Source organism: Aotus nancymaae, unplaced genomic scaffold (genome assembly GCF_030222135.1).
Source record: "Aotus nancymaae isolate 86718 unplaced genomic scaffold, 86718_ANA_hifiasm-v0.15.2.pri h1tg000040l, whole genome shotgun sequence".
Classification (NCBI taxonomy): domain Eukaryota; kingdom Metazoa; phylum Chordata; class Mammalia; order Primates; family Aotidae; genus Aotus; species Aotus nancymaae.
The window spans coordinates 55,808,710-55,825,580 of record NW_026988454.1 but is presented as its reverse complement, the minus strand read 5'-3'; the positions used below and the strand labels follow the sequence as shown (position 1 = coordinate 55,825,580).

The window sequence follows — 16,871 nt, the reverse complement described above, 5'->3', positions numbered from 1 at the left end:
GTCACTCCTCAAAAGAGTATTTAGAATTTAGGTTCTAGACATCAAAGCTTTTAGACTGATTAGAGATGCTTATGTCCATGTCATTTTATAAATGAGTCGCTGCAATCTAAGAAAAGTGAAAGGACTTGCTAAAGGTCACACAGCTAGTTGGTGGTAGAACCAAGATTAGAAAACAGACTATAATTCTAGCCTACATCCCCCATTACTTCATACGTATACGCCAATGTTTTTACCTATGTAGTCAGATCCTGAGAACCATAAGCATACGATTTAGAATCATGGTTGTATGCTGTACAAAGTTGTCTTGTTAAAAATCTTTCTTTTGTTTTATTTTTGTTTTTGTTTTAGACAGTCTCACTCTGTTTCCCAGGCCAGAGTGCAGTGGCGCGATTTCATCCTCACTGCACCTTCTGCCTCCCAGGTTCAAGCAATTCTCCTGCCTCAGCCTCCCAAGTAGCTGGGATTACAGGCACTTGCCACCATGCCCGGCTAGTTTTTTTGTATTTTTAGCAGAGATGGGGTTTCACCATATTGGCCAGGATAGTCTCGAATTCCTGACCTCAAATGATCTGCCTGCCTCAGCCTTCCAAAGTGCTGGGATTACAGGCGTGAGCCACCAAGCCCAGCCTAAAAATCTTTACTGCAAGAATAAAGCTTCCATGATTATGGTTAAAAAACGGTTGTTTAACTATCTGGCATTAATCCTTTAATACAGAGTGGTCTGTTATCTAATATTATATCTAAGCAACTTTGTTAATGTCCCTGGAAGCAACTGCCCATATCATTATAAATTATACATATCTGTCTCCTTTGAGATAAGTAAAACATAATCTTACAAAAGAGTAAACATTTTATTATTTGTACACGAATCAGTTTGCTCTGAGGATACACAAGCATCTGGCTAACTCATAAAAGTAGCCAGAAGTGATAGGAGAGTGTTTGTAGTCATTTCCATTTGCTGCCACATCCCTTACATTATCTACTTGCTAAGCACTGAGAGGCCCAGAATGGACATGTGGAACTGTCAGGAGGAACACGTGGGACACTGGCACCTGCAATGGGTTTTTTTTTAAAGCAGAGAATGCAGAGCGGCCGCAGACTTCACTTCAGAGCCAGGGTGTGTGAAGGTCTCCAGGGAAGAGCTCTCTGCACAACAGGTTTCCTGAGGGCCAGAGGCCTCTTGGGGAGGAACAGAGGAAAAAAAAACAGCCAGGAGTGCTACCAACCAGCCTCAGCTAGAACACTGCCCGAACAGGGCCCCAAACAAAGCCTGGCCCCAGTGTTCGGGGGATGGACGGTGTCACAAGGGAACCACCTGAAGGGTGGGCAGAGGCCCCCGTGGAGGAGCCACATACTCTTCCTCTCTCAGCAGCCGCAGCAGGATGTTTTTTTTATTCTTGGGCCAGCTGTAGATGTGAGTGTTCTGAAGCCAGGTGGGCACGTGTTCCTATGGGAGACAGAATGACAGGAGCAAAGGTCATTAGAGAAAAACCTGGATTCCAGATCCCAGGCTCAGTTCCCAAACATTTCTGGCTTTCCCTACATGGGCGTTTTCTACCAAACTGTCCTGGGAGTTGTGCTGTTTTGCTTGCGGAAAGGTTTAGCATGTGAAATGTTCTTGGCTTTGGGAACAAGCTGCATATCTCATTATAAAAACCACATGTGCACAGCATTTTCTGTCAGTCTCCCAGGCTACCTACCCTTTGCATTTCAACGTGCTTTTCACCACCCTCACATAAAAGGGGTAGGACAGAGGTCACACAGAGTGATGTGAATTCCCCTGTGACTTCAGAAGAAGTATGCCAGAGCCATAGGCTTAAATCAATTCATTACCCTTTCACTCCAGTCCCTGATCTGGCCTGCAGTAGAAGGAGCCCATCAGACCTCAGTTATCAGGCACAGGCAGAAACTGGTAGCCAGAGATCCTGGGGGTGCAGTGTCAGACTGCCCTCATGGAGTGGATGTTCTGGTGGGGAGAGGCAGGTAATAAGTAAAATGGATAGTGTGTTCAACGGTGATGCCTGCTGTGGAGAAGAATTAAACAAGAAAGGGGACAGAGAGTGCTGAGGCAGGTGTGAAAGACTTGCAGTTTTCAATAGGGTGCTTAGGAGAGGACTCACTGAGAAAATAAGCAAAGACCTAAAAGAGTAGAAGCAGGCTCTGGGTCCAGGCAGATGGAAGAGCCAGAGTGAAGGCCTTGTGGTGGGAGTGTGTTGAGCCTGTTCACAAGCAACAAGGCCACTATGAATAGAGCAGAGTGAATAGATGCAGAGGTCTGGAAGTAGAAGGGGCTGTATCGGAGAGCACCCTGTAGGCCACGGTAAGGCCTTTGCTTTTGAGTCTAACTCCTAGGGACTATAGCGTGGGACTCCTTTGGGGACTGTAGGATGTGCTTAGAAGCAGCACCTGCTTCATCTCAGGCATCAAGCTGGGTACTGAGGATGCCCAGATGAAAAAGACACAGGACTGCCTTGAGGACTTCAAATCTTAGGATGAAGGCAAAATGTCAAGAAATGATTTTCTAGTCAATGATTTTCTACTTGGGAGGCTGAGGCAGGAGAATCGCTTGAACCAGGGAGGCGGAGTTGCAGTGAGCTAAGATCGTGCCACTGTACTCCAGCCTGGGTGACAGAGCAAGACTCCGTTTAAAAGAAAAAAAAAGAATGGACAAGGCTTTCCACTTAGTCAATGGTATACCAAGGGGGCAGGTGGTTAGAGCAGCCTCTGCTGAGCTCAGGCAATACAGGCATTGTCTGAAGGAGATTTAAAAATAATAACAAAACCAGTGAAAACTTGGTTTTTTTATATCACCATGCTCCAAGAATTCTAAACAATTATTCCCAGTACCTCCAACCCAAACACATGCCATTGACCCAAGGTACTAGAACTAAGCGCTCTTAAGAAAGGGACAATGAAATATATTGGCATGGAGGTAAAGAGGTGTCAGGGCCTGGGCATGGTCGCTCATGCCTCTAATCCCAATACTTGGGAGGCCAAGGCAAGTGGACCACCAGAGGTCCCAAGTAGCTGGGACCAGCTTGGCCAACATGGAGAAATCCCGTCTCTACTAAACATACAAAAATTAGCCAGGCCCGGTAGCGGTCCTTGTGACTCCAGCTACTTGGGAGGCTGAGGCAGGAGAATTGCTTGAATCTGGGAGGCAGAGGTTGCAGTGAGCTGAGATTGTACCATTTCACTCCAGCCTGGGTGAGAGAGCGAGACTCTGTCTCAAAAAACAACAACAAAAAAACCACTTTAGCAGGCCGAGGCAGGCGTATCACAAGGTCAAGAGATCAAGACCATCCTGGCCATAATGGTGAAACCTCATCTCTATTAAAAATACAAAAATTAGCGGGGCATGGTGGCACGTGCCTATGGTCCCAGCTACTTGGGAGGCTGAGGCAAGAGTATCGCTTGAACCCGGGAGGCGGAGGTTGCAGTAAGCTGAGATCACGCCACTACAACACTCCAGCCTGGGTGACAGAGCAAGACTCTGTCTCGGCTAGAGAGATTGGATATAAGGATAAGTAAGAGTTCACTAGGCAGGCAAGTTAGGGAAGGGCACTGCAAGCAGATGGAACAGAATAGGCAAAGGCAAAGAAACCCAAAAGAACACAGCATGTGTGAGGGCATGCTGAAGTGGTCCAGGGTGACCAGAGCACAGAGCATCTACAGAGGGTGAAAAGAGAGAAAATCACGCAAGGGGACACAGTCCTCTTCTGAGAGGCCTCATAGCTCTTGCTAAGAAAGGTGGATATGATCTTGTAGTCAATGGGAAAACAGCACAAAATTTTTAAGCTGCCAAGAAACAGATCTGACCTATATTTTGGATGTTCCTCTTTGATGGCAGAGCAGAGGATGGCTAGCACAAGGTCAAAGTGGAGACGAGGAGACCAGTAAGGAGACTCATCAGCAAGTGAGAGCAGTGAGACCCTGGGCAAGGGCGACACAGGGAGGATGGAAAGGTGTGCTGTTGTACAGGTTGTGCACCATACAGCCTGAGGTGTCCCAGTCACATAAACTGGAGCCTCCCTCATCCAGGGCAAAGGTCTCAGTGCAGCCCTGACATCTGAGGATCCCTCCAGGGTGAAATGGGGCCTGAGCTCAGGGTGCTGTGGTGTCATTCTCAAGATGTTTACTCCACCACTGCCTTCTCTTTGCCAAGCCTGGAATGTGGCCCCAGATGGTTTTGCCCCCATTCTTCAAACTTGCTGGCAGACCCTTCTGGTGTGAAAAGCCTCATATGAATCACAGCAAAGTTCACTCTGGTAACTGTGTAGATTTAATTCCTGTAATCGTTGGCTATGAGAACTGAACTATGTGCAATGAAATACCTCCCTGGAACAGCCAGCAAAAACTGTACACATCTTGACTTTTATATACAAGAGATAAGAAGTATCACATGAACCTTCTCTTTTTCTCTCTTGAGTTAAAACAGAAACTACTTCTTTGTGTGCAATGGTTCTTTGAACAATTAAGGCAGCAGTGATCCTATCAGATAGCTTTAAAACCTTTCTGATTCATGCTGCTGAACTGAGTGGTACAACTTGTTGATCTTTCTGGTAACATTGTTTTCTCTAAGGATTGATAAAGAATAGATGCAGTGGCTCACGCCTGTGATCCCAGCACTTTGGGAGGCTGAGGCAGGCAGATCACCGGAGGTCAAGAGTTCTAGACCAGCCTGGCCAACATGGTGAAACCACGTCTCTACTAAAAATACAGAAATTAGCCAGGCAAAATGGTGGGTGCCTATAAACTCAGCTACTTGGGAGGCTGAAGCAGAAGAATCACTTGAACCAAGGAGTCAGAGGTTGCAGTGAGCTGAGGTCATGCCACTGCACTCCAGGCTGGGCAACAGAGTGAGACTCCATCTCATTTAAAAAAAAAAAAAAAAAAAAAGAACTCCAAGTGTGGTGGCTCATGCCTGTAATCCCAGCACTTTGAGAGGCCAAGGTGGGCAGATCACAAGGTCAGGAGATCGAGACCATCCTGGCTAAACATGGTAAAACCCCACCTCTACTAAAAATACAAAAAATTAGCTGAGCATAGTGCCATGTGCCTATAGTCCCAGCTACTTGGGAGGCCGAGGCAGGAGAATCGCTTGAACCAGGGAGGCGGAGGTTGCAGTGAGCTGAGATCGTGCCACTGTACTCCAGCCTGGGTGACAGAGCAAGACTCCGTTTAAAAGAAAAAAAAGAATGGACAAGGCTTTCCACTTAAAGTCCCAGATGGCAAAGCAAACCAAAGATTACATTATGAGGCTTTTGTCTCTTTGTTTGTTTACCTTCTTAGCATTTGGGAAGAGCACAGGGATGAATCTGAAATTCATGCTTCCTTGTTTTATGAACTCAATCTGCATCTGAAACCAAATAGATTTGAAGGTTTAATTTTAGGAATGAGGATGAGGAGTTCATGGTCCCCATAATGATGCAAGTCCACATGGTATTTTTATTCTGATTTCCATATTTGAGTGCCACACACTTATAATTTTAAGCCCCCCTAATTACACATCTATTCCATTCACTCATTTATCAGTCATTTATTAGAGGCCTATTAGAAGTCACATTCTATGTTAGACTTTGGGTGTCAGGATTAGGATACCTTCAGGGTGTGCTGAAACTGGCTTGCAGCAGCTCACAAAAGCTGGCTGTGTGCATCTCTTCCTAATTCTGTGTTCAGTGACTTCACACTGATAGCTTGAAATTGGCGATGGTGAGAGTATTTTACACCATGGAAATAGGTAAGTGCTACAAATCAGGAGAGCCAGCTTAGCAGAACACCACTGATACAGTCCCTATCTTCACAAGGCCAGCAGTCTAGTGAACAGGCAGAAAGGTAAATTACCAACCAGAGTGCAGGGTGAAAAGTGTGAACAATTGCTCCGGAAGCCCAGAATGGGGGCCATCCATTCTACATCAGAGACTGGCAGGACAGTTACAAAAGAAGGGTCATTTGGGCACTGAAAGAAAAGATTTTTCTCAAGTAGGGAAAACAGAGGTAAGGAGAAGGGCCTTCTCAGCAGAGGCAACAGCATGAGCAAATGTCTGGAGGTATGAAAGTGTGTTGATGTGGTTGGAACCAGCTATTAATGCACTGTGGCCAGAGCACACGATGGGCTTGGCAGAGAGGGGAGGTCAATTGTGAAGAGCTCTGTCTGCCAGGATTTAGGTTCCTCACACCAGTTCCAATATGGTCTGATACTGCAGAAGCCCAAGAAGATTTAACTACCAAGAACTCTCTCAAAAATCAGAATTTTCAATAGGAGGGGTGTTAGAGTCTTCCAAATCCTGTGACCAGCACAAAGCTTTCAGTCATCTGATGAGAAGGAAATGAGGAGTTATGTGTTCCCAACCATTTCATCTTCCAATTGATTTTTATAACTGAGAAGTTTTCATTATGCATGGAAATAAAAACAGAACAGAGAAGAAAGTGACAGTGGTGATGGCTGGTTATTGAAATCACCATAGAAACCCCTCATAAACACACTCTCACATATACTCGCACACAAATGATCACACAACACACACAAATCCTCCACAAGGTGTTTTCTCAGAACCACCTATGCCTGCCTGGCTGACTTCCTAGACCTCTCTGGGCAACAGAAAACCCTGGAGCAGTAAGAACTTAGCCATGACAGAGGGAGTGCAGAGGTACTGACGAGTAACTGCATCTCAGAACATATGTTTTAAAATGACCCAAGTACTGTGCAGCTAGAAGCACCAGTCACACCAGCATGGAGTAGACATGAAAGGCAGGGGGCAGGGTGCACAAGTTACAAGTGAAGCACTGAGTTTTGTTTGACTTGAAGCTTGGCTTGTGCACTAGGCTGCCCAGCCTGTGGAGGGGGCGGTCAGCAGCAGTACATTTTTAATTTTCTCTCCTCCTTCCAGACACTGGCATTCTGTGAACTAGTTCACTCTGTGATGCAGTTACTCATCAGTACCTCTGCACTCCCTCTGTCATGACCAAGTTCTTATTGTTCCCGGGTTTTCTATTGCCCAGAGGGGTCCAGGAAGTCAGCCAGGCAGGCAGGAAGGCAATTCTGTATCTGGTCTCTTTGACCCCTTCTGTGATGAGTAAGGGCCCAAGACACTGTGGCCCAAGAAAGCAAGTTTGGGGACAGTCTGGTTCCAGTTGGTACAGTCTGGTTCCAGTTGGTACAGTCAGACAACCTCTGAGGCCGAGCTGTGTATTACTGCCTGGCTATGCCACACACCCACAGAGCTAGACAGGTTTCCTTAGGAACTGGCTGAGGCCTCGAGCCCTTCCCACACATGAGCTGTCAGCTCCCAGAACTGGCAGGTTCCTAGAGATGCAGACAGGGCATTGTGTGCTCTGAGGCCATGCAGATGTGCAGCAGATGACCAAGGGACGAAGCCCACCATGACCTTTTAAGATAGTTTACTTCCAGAAATGATACCTTTCCGGGGCACTGTACAAGGGCTGTGAGACTGGTCGAGACCAGAATAGGAGGAGCCTTATTTCCTGACTCCCTGGCCTCACTTTTTAACCTCATCACCTTGCCTCGGCTCTTCCTTTGGCTTGGTTGTGAGCTCAGTGAGTGGTCTGCACTTGGTAGAAAGGGAGACAGAGACCATGAATGCTCAGATGGGGAACACCCACCCCACCCCTTTCCCACGCTGCTGACCTACAGAACAGACCTGGGACCTCTATCTGCTTCCCCTGAGGTAAAGCTGTGTGCACTGAGACTGCCTGGCTGTGTCCTCCCCATCTTCCCAACTTAGTCAGTGATGCTCTGTGCCCATTCCAGGTGCCTCCCCTCCTTGTGGAGTGTTAGAGCTGACATGGAGCTTATCAGTTCTAGTCCAGTGATTTCCCAAGCCTTTTTAAATCTCAGAATCCTTGGTCAACAAAACAAGCCTGAGAAGTGCAAACCAGCTCTAGCTGAGGTGGGGGTGGGAGGCGCACAGCCAGCCCCTCCTCCAGCACAGATGGGCACCCACTGGGAACTCTGCAGGACAGCCTGAAAGTCACAAGTGTAGCCCCACATCCTAGCCAAGCAGAAACTGTCTCCACAGCATCTCTATAATCACAGGGAGCAGGAGGACTGCTAGCCCATAAAACAGCCAGTTCCAAAGCTGGGTGATTGTTTCGGTCAGAATGTTCTAGTTTCATCCCATGCTGAGCAAGTCTAATATCCTACAGATTTCTCCAACTGATTTGAATTTAACCAGGCCCCATAGTTCCCCACCTGTCATGAGCTAAGAACACTCCCTTCCCTTGTTTGAGCATCTGATATGTACCAGATACTTTGAAAACATAATTTCATCTTCACAACAACCCTGTAAGTATTAGCGACCCATTTTGTGAATAGGGACATTGAGGCACAAAGAGTTTAAGCAGTGGGGTCGCGGTCACACAGCCTGGACACGAGGAAGCCAGCTTTAACCAAGCCCACCTGATGCAATGGCAGGTGTCCCTTTCACTACGCCACTGCTTTCTGAAAAGGTGGAGCACAGAACATGATTCAGCTGCAGGAGCCAGCCCTCCGCACCACCCTGTCTCCCACCTCCTAGGACTTCTTATTTGCTGGTGAACAGTCAAGCCATGAGAGCACTTCTTTCCAGAATCTTGGATCCCAGAGATCACAGATTGCGCTCCCCTTGTAACTGAGAGGAACAACTGAGTCCCAGAGGTGCAATGACTTGCCCACAGTCCCTAACGCAGACGGAGCCAGAATCAACAGCCCCTCTCCTGACATGGCAGGCCTGGAGCTCTTCACCCAGCATCATGCTGCCCTCAGTTGGTCTCTGGAGAAGAATGGGACTTCCTTGGACAAGGTATCCATCCCTAGGGGACAGTGAGGTGCTGTGATCCCCTCCCCACTCACCATCCGATGAATGTACTTAGTATGTAAGCCATGCTCATCCTCGTCCAGCTGCGACTCAGCGCCTTCCACATCCTGTTTGTATTTGGGGCTGATTGCTACGATTATCATCACGGTCTTCTGTTAATGAGAGGGAGAAAGGCATGTTTATGGAAGTGTAAAGTGTGGTCCGTTTGGTGAAGGCAGGCTGGAAACTGGCCAGCAGGACCGTGGACGTTCTCTGACACACTGCCGGTGGAGGGCCAGGCTCATTCTCCATGGAAAGAGAAGCACTGGCCCCCACTCAGGCAGACTCTTGTCCCTGCTTCTCTCCTCCATCTCCATGCAGAGTGAATGACTCAGAGAGGAGCTCTCCTAGATAGATGTGCTTTTGCCTACCATTTTCCACAACCATCACTAATAAACCTCTAATGAAAGCCCCAATCACTGAGTGAGTCTGCGTCATGGCAAAAAGGTACTGCAACACCAACGGTGAGAAACACCCTCCCTCCCCGCAGCTGGATCTGAGCTGCCAGGCACTGCACTCTTGACTGCCCTGTCTTCTGCGTGTACGCATTAGCACAGTCGGTAGGAACAGACCCTTCAGCACAAAGCAAACATCAGGCTGCAGACAAAGGGAAAAGCGCAAAACCCCAGCCTGCTGAGACTCCCGTCCCCCACCAACTCCCTCCGAAAGAAGCAGCCGACACAGACACGCTGGCAGCAATCAATTTTGATCTTGTTAAACACAACGTGTCCCAGTGGCCGGTATAGATTCTGTCAGTGGAGAACAAATCACGGGGCTGCGCGTGGGCGCCTCGGGGGTGGTGTGCTGTGCAGCCTGCGAGGCTGCCCGGGAAACCTCTTCAGCCCAATTCTACAAAACACTTGGGGTGGCCTCAGATTAAATTGAATTCTGCTGCTCTCTCCCCACTCTCTGCCTTCATTTCCTTCTTTCCTATTCTGGTCAAAAGATTGTTTCCTCTGATTGTTATCAACCACCTGTGTCTGGTTTGACCGTTATTTCCTGCCTGTGCATGTCCGAGAGGGCGACCCCATCCTTCCTTTCCAAGTCTTTGCACGGCTTCCAACAAGGGAGGCTTTGTTGGGGCTTTCTCAGCTTCAGACTTAGGAGGGTATGCCAGGGCTGCTTTCATAAATAACTTCATAAGCTCATTGTCTTTCTCACCAGAAAACAATCTCTGATTTTTGGAATGTACTTACATCCCTAAGGTAGCGCTCCATCCATTTAATGATATCAATGCCTCGGATTCTATCCTCAAATATGTCAATCTGCAAGACAAAGATGTGGGCGTTGGCTCTTAGTAAGAAGTTCTCTCAAGATGCAGAGCAGGAGAAAACACAACACTATATACATTTAAAACTCCAAAACTTAACTAATGCTTTTTGCAAGGAGGAGCATATAGGTCTAAAAAACGAAATATAATTTTCTGAAAATATTTCCTACTTCAATATTAGTAGGCATTTAAGTAATTAATACCATATCCATAATTAGGATATTGTGATACACATCTATATATATATATGGCTACACAATAATTATGTTTCTAAAAGTCTGAGGGACACCGTATACCACTGAGTTGGATGTAAGCCAGCAACATATATATAAATTATATGTCTGTAATTTAGAAATTTGAAAGGCAAACATAATTCTGGAATGTTTTAATGGATATGTGGCATACAAGTAACTGAGATACAATTGTGGTGCTTTACTTGCATTAATGAGGTCGTTATTATGGTATTATGTCCAGTTTCTATCTATATGTTTCAAAAGGACTGTATGAAACTTGGAGCAGAGCCAAGAAACGGTCACAAAAACAATTACTGAAATGGAAGGTAAGAGGTTTAGGATGAAAGTCAAGAAGTGGAACTCTTAGGCCTTGAAAAGACTGATATGTACTATCAGTGTTCAAGTCTTTGAGGGGATATTTTAAAAGGAGAAAAATCAGTTAGTTTTTATCTTATAAGAAACCAAAGAAGAAGGCCCTTCTTGGGCTCAGGCCTATACTGCAGTGTGTGTGTGTGTGTGTGTGCGTGTGTGTGTGTGTGTGTGTTTACGATGTGCTCTTGATGGGAAGAGAGATTATATACTGGAATGAGTGACTCAGGGAGAGTGTCCTTGGGGAGGGGTTATGTGATTCAGCTACACTGCTCCCAGATTACTTGTCGTAAATGTTACTCCAGGCCAGGCACAGCTCACATCTGTAATCCCAGCACTTGGGAGGCCGTGGCAGGCAGATCACTTGAACCCAAGGGTTTGAGACCAGCCTGGGCAATACAACAAGACTCTGTCTCTACAAAAAATTAGCCAGACATGGTGACATAAGCCTGTAGTCCCAGCTACATGGGAGGCTGAGGCAGGAAGATGGCTTAAGCATGGGAGGTAGACGATGCAGTGAGCTGTGATCATACCACTGCATTCCAGCCTGAGCAAAAGAGCAAGACCCTGTCTCAAATAAATGAATGAATGAATGTCACACCACTGTTTAGAACTGATCAAGTCAAGTCCCAGCCCTTCAGCAAGCTTTCTGTGCCATCCATGATCCATCCTCGCCTCTCTTTTCCCCACATATCCTGTCTACTTTACTACCCACATTGGTGTACCCTGTACCCCAAAAGCACAGCACAAGCCCCACTGCTCTGTGATTCCTTCCCACATGCCAACCTCCTCCTCCTCACTTTACCTAACTTTACCCCATTGTGACCACTAATGTCACTAGACAATTAACACATATGATAACATTCTTTTATTCATGACATGTCTCATTTATGTCTGCTGTGTCTCTTCAACCTGACGCTAAGCTTCCTAAGGAAAGAGACCATGCCCTGTGTACACTGAACTATCATATACATAGGGTACAGAGTTCAGAATATGTGTCTTTACATGAAAAATGGAATGGCTGTTATTTTGGTTTAGATGACTCCTGTTTTCAAATGTGTGATGGCCAACGACTACTCTTGAGAACGCTTTTGTAGTGTTCTGTGACTATGTTGTTAATCCATTATTATTATATAAGAGAGAAGCAATACAGTGTCAGGGTTGAAAAGAGACAGACAGCTTGGGCTCTATCTTGGCTTTGCCACTTCTCATCTATATGACTTCGGAAATGTTACTAAAACTCTAAATCTTATCATTTTCACTTGGAATACGTGGTTAATAAACTGATTTCCTAGGGTGCTTGTGAGGACTAAAATGAGTTAACATGGAAAAGGCCTATCATAATGCCAGGCAGGAAATAAGCACTCAATAAATGGTTATAATTGGTAGCTCATGCCTGCAATCCCAGCACTTTGGGAGGCCAAGGCGGGCAGATCAGTTGAGGTTAGGAGTTTGAGATCAGCCTGACCAACATGGAGAAATCTTGTCTCTACTAAAAATACAAAAAAAAAAAAAAAAAAAAACTAGCTGAGTGTGGTGGAAGGCACCTGTAACCCCAGTTACTCAAGAGGCTGAGGCAGGAGAATTGCTTGAGCTTGGGAGGTGGAGGTTGCAGTAAGCTGAGATTGTGCCACTGCACTCCAGCCTAGGCAACAGAGCAAGACTCCATCTCAAAAAAAAAAAAATTACATAAATAAAAAAGGGTGATTATTGTTATTGTCCAAGCACCTAAATTATTCCTAGCTACTGAGGTGGACATCCTGGGTGGTGCAATGAGCTGGGTATCTTCCATCTGTTTCTCCAAGTCTCTCCCAAAGTCCACAGCTCCTGTCATGATCATTTCTCCCCATAGCTACTATTATGGGCTGAATTGTGCTCCCAAAATTCCTGTGTTAAAGCCCTATCTCCCAGTACCTCAGAATATGACTATATTTGGAGACAGGACCTTTAAAGAAGTAATTTGGATATAATAAGGTGATATGGGTGGGCCCTAATCCAATAGGACTGGTGAGATTAGAACACAGACGTGTGTCCACACAAAGGAGAGACCATGTGAGGACAGAAGGAGAAGACAGCCAGCTCCTAGCCAAGGAGAAAGGCCTCAGGATGAAACCAACCCTGCTGAAACCTTGATCTTAGACTTTCAGCCTCCACAACTGTGAGAAAATAAATTTCTACGCTTAAGCCACCCAGTCTGTAGTACTTTGCAGGAATCCCATTTAAAAAAATTGTCTCAAAAAAGTCTCCCCACAACAAAATTGTCTTATAGAATAAAGAAAACTTCAAATAAAAACTCCTGTTAAACAATGCTAAATAACCTTTAAAATTGATATTTAGTTACTAAGTATCCCTCTTTATCTACAGACATTTATATTCATAGATATTTCCCTTGATTTTTCACCACTCTCTAGTATTCACTAAAAGAGACCTAGAAGAGGGCTCTGGAAAGGAAAGTAGTTATCTCGTGTTTGAAGAACGCCAGTCCCCTGAGTTAGCATCATGTGGTATTTTATTTATCATAGAGAAAAATGTACATGGCTTTAAGCTATACTGTGTCAAGGTACTACAGGGGGACAAGGGCAGTGTGTGTTTCCTAAGATTCGGGGGCCAAGATCACAGTGGACCTGTAGGACTGGGTTAGGTCTGCTCCCCTGGAACTGGATTAGACCAGCCCAAAACCCGGCCAGTATCGCCCATCCAAAAGCATCACTGTGTCAAGGTGTGGAGATGGCAGCTGTGCGCAGTGGGGAATTCAGGCTGCAGGGTTTCTACTTCAAACCTCATAACCCAGTGCAGAACAAAAGGACCTTGTTAAATAAGCAGGTGACCATGGTGAAGCCTGCAGCTTCCTGCATCATGAGAAGCTCCACCAAAGTGGGCATGATCGGTGAGAAAGGACAAAGGTACAAAGTGCAGCAAGAGCCCGGCATTTCCTTCAGGCCAGGGGCCAGCGCATATGTGGTTGGTATTAGCACTGATCTTGCTGTTAGAGGTACTTGGGTCACTCAGACAGCATACAGGTAAAAAAGTGCTGAAGACTTCAGACAGCTTAAAATCTGGAAAGTAATTATTACCTAAATCTATAAGCACTCAATGCATAATCACATAAATCAAAAATATTATTTAAAACACCAACAGCTGTTGCACTTTTTCATCTTCTGCTTTTCTCTCCATTGTACTCACTATAACTGTTCAGTTACCTACTTGGACAAAATACTTACTGCAGTTTGGAAGCCATTTACCAACAAAAAGTTCACGAATTTCACCACCTCCATAGCTGTATCCATCGAATAAGTGATAAAGACTTTCCCTAAGAGGAAAGTTTTACATTTATTAGAAATTGGTCAAATTATTCTATTCTAAACGAACTTCTAAATTATATGCAGTATCTTTTGTCCTTCTAGAATAATAAGGGGAAACCTTGGGCTGGGTTGCTCTGAGAGCTTATACCTGCATTGTATGTGTTGCTGTACCCAGAGCACAGCTCCTCAGGCCCAAAATGCCAGGGGGTCTGTCCCAGGGAGAGCAGACTGCTCTTTGTGAATGGAAATCAGAGCAGCTTAGACAAGCCTAAGGGGGCTTCTGAAAAACCACGAGGCGATAACAAGAAATGCACCACCCAGAATCTGTGAGTCCTTAAGATCAGGCACCGCCTGGTTTCTTAGAGACACTTGGCACTGTGCCCAAGGAATACTCTCACAGCAGGCCAAGAAGCTAAAACTTGCTAAGGGGCCACCCGACAGTGTCTTCTTTTCATCTCCTGATGCTCTCCGCTGCCCTGAAAGCTCACTCTTCCGACAAGAGCAAGTGGGAGGAGAATAAGAAAGTGGTTCCCCGCTCCCTTCTTCCCTGCAATCTACTCACTTTTGGAGAAAGGCCGGGAAGTTTGGAGTAGACCAAAGCACAGCTCAGAAATGTTAGTAAGAAAAACTTGAGCAGCTTGAAGGAGAGACACTGCCTCTGGGCAGTCCAACATCACAGACTCTGTCACTCATTCCTGGGTCAGCTTACAGCAGCAGACAGTACCGTTTGGACGAGATTAACCCAGTCAGGATGAACCAGTGTTTTCTCAGGCTAAAGTCTTGGGGAAATTGTCTGGCTAGCATTTTAATGTGAAAGCTGAATAATCTCTGTGTGTTGGCTTTTAGTCTGGAATGGACCAGTTAAATCTCAGGAAGCCCTTGGGGCAGAGGATGGAGAAGAAATTGAGGCTGGAGAGAAAATACAAGTTCGTATCTATACTGAGGTTTTTTGAAACACACCTCCCAAATGGAAGTATGTGTAATGGTCATATTAACCCATTTAAACAGCCAGATATATTGATGGCACTCAATTTCCTTCTGAACACCTAACATTCACTCAATTCTTATATATTTTGGGATTTCCTTTATAGATTATGGTAAGATATATATGATCTATAAACTGATGTCAGGACTATGACATATGCAGGGCAGGATCTGTTCTCCAGAAATGCTCAAAATTAAAATGATTAAGATTTTAAGAAAGTGTTCAGAAATAAAATGTTTTGAATGAAAATAGCAATGAATCATTGTCATAGAAATCTTTCGGAATTGTCAATAACTAATTAGCACAGATCCCCCAAAAGGAATCAGCAGATACAAAAGGCCTTCTTTCAGGTTTGGTTCAAAAAGGTTCCCAGATTTGGAAAATGCATATTAGAATTAACTGAGCTTCTCTAGCAAGCATATCATGTAATAATTGCACAAGTAGTGGCTGTTTTCTTAAGATTTCTGGAAATTACTGTCCTGACTGACCTTAATATGAGAACATTTTGGTGGTATTTCAACATTTCTCTTTCTGGCAGCAAAATGTGGAAAAAGAATCATCACCTTACGCTTAGTCGAATGTTTCTTTAAATAAAAGGCTTAGTTTGCATTTGGTTGTGTTGCAGTTTGGAGAATGTGAGACCGTTTTTTCCAAACAAGATTGCTCATTCCTACAGGAAATGACCTCGTTCTTGATGGCTGCTGGTAACTTATGGTGAGATGCTGGGTCCTTGTCCAATACCACATGGACATCCAATCAATTTACCCAGGGACAAGTCCACTCAAGAGCATCATTTAGAATAGGGAAAAGACATTGGGGTTATTTATTTTTGGAGTATGTGCTTAAGGAAATCTAGAGGTAAGCAGTTTGTGAGCGTTAGTAGTGGTGTCAGAATCACTAAAAACATTCATACAAAACGCTGGTTACTTTTTAAGTAAAAAAGTGCATTTTATTTTAGTGTGTCTATGAGAAATAGCTGAGGTTATGAGGCCAGGTGCAGTGGCTCACGCCTGTAATCCTAGCACTTTGGGAGGCCAAGGTGGGTGGATTGCTTGAGTCCAGCAGTTCAAGACCAGCCTGAGCAACATGGCGAAACCCCATCTCTAGCAAAAGTATAAGCAAATTATCTGCGTGTGGTGGTGTGCCCCTGTGACCCTAGCTATTCAGGAGGCTGAGGTGGGAGAATCACCTGAGCCTGGGAGGTTGAGGCTGCAGTTAGCCATGATCACACTACCACACCCCAGCCTGAGCAACAGGAGTGAGACCCTGTCTGGAAAAAAAAAAACAAACTGAGACATAGATGAGTGATCATCCAACCATCACAAAGTACAAGAAGTGACAACAAGAAGGAGAGAACGATGTTGCAAACAACTTACGCAATTCTTCTGGCAAATTGCTTGTTTTTAGAGTTCCTCTGGCTAGAGGGTTGCTGGGGGGTCTAGGTACAGCAGCTGGGGATGGAGGCTGGGGAATATGTGGTCTCAGCTCTGCAGGGGAATCCAAGGACTCCCCAGGAGCACCAGCTCTATTAGGTGGTTGGTGGTACGGCTGGTCCCTAGAAAGGAATACATTTACAGTCAATTTTCATTCTTTACAAAGGCAAACCTTCAGGGACAGAAAGCCTTTTAGAACTATGGGAAGATCCCAGTGGGCTACCTCTCCTCTGCCTCTATTTCTTATCTGAGACAGAAGGAAGAAGGGAGCTCCATGGAGTTTTAGTCAATAAGCCATTCAGCTGGCGGCCACATGTGAAGGCCTGTGCTCCCAGTCGTAAAAGGGAAGCGGGATTTGATTACTCTATTCAAGATTTGTTTAATTGGAAAAACAAGTCTCATGCACAGGGCAGACAAGGTCACC

The 16,871-nt window shown here is 45.4% G+C and overlaps 1 protein-coding gene across 5 annotated transcripts in view; it reads right to left on the bottom strand.

Annotated features, from left to right (window-relative positions):
* Window positions 1-832: 832 nt before the first annotated feature.
* TRAF3IP2 (TRAF3 interacting protein 2) overlaps window positions 833-16,871 on the bottom strand; it is an 86,702-nt gene continuing 70,663 nt past the window's right edge. For all 5 annotated transcript variants that reach the window (XM_064360771.1, XM_012438373.3, XM_012438372.3 and 2 more), the window contains 6 exons: window positions 16,391-16,569; window positions 13,949-14,037; window positions 10,052-10,120; window positions 8,852-8,968; window positions 5,285-5,359; window positions 833-1,447 (listed from right to left, as the gene is read on the bottom strand). In XM_064360771.1, the coding sequence (XP_064216841.1) occupies window positions 1,301-1,447; window positions 5,285-5,359; window positions 8,852-8,968; window positions 10,052-10,120; window positions 13,949-14,037; window positions 16,391-16,569 (676 nt within the window). In that variant the 3' untranslated portion in view covers window positions 833-1,300. The remainder of the gene's footprint in view (window positions 1,448-5,284; window positions 5,360-8,851; window positions 8,969-10,051; window positions 10,121-13,948; window positions 14,038-16,390; window positions 16,570-16,871) is intronic.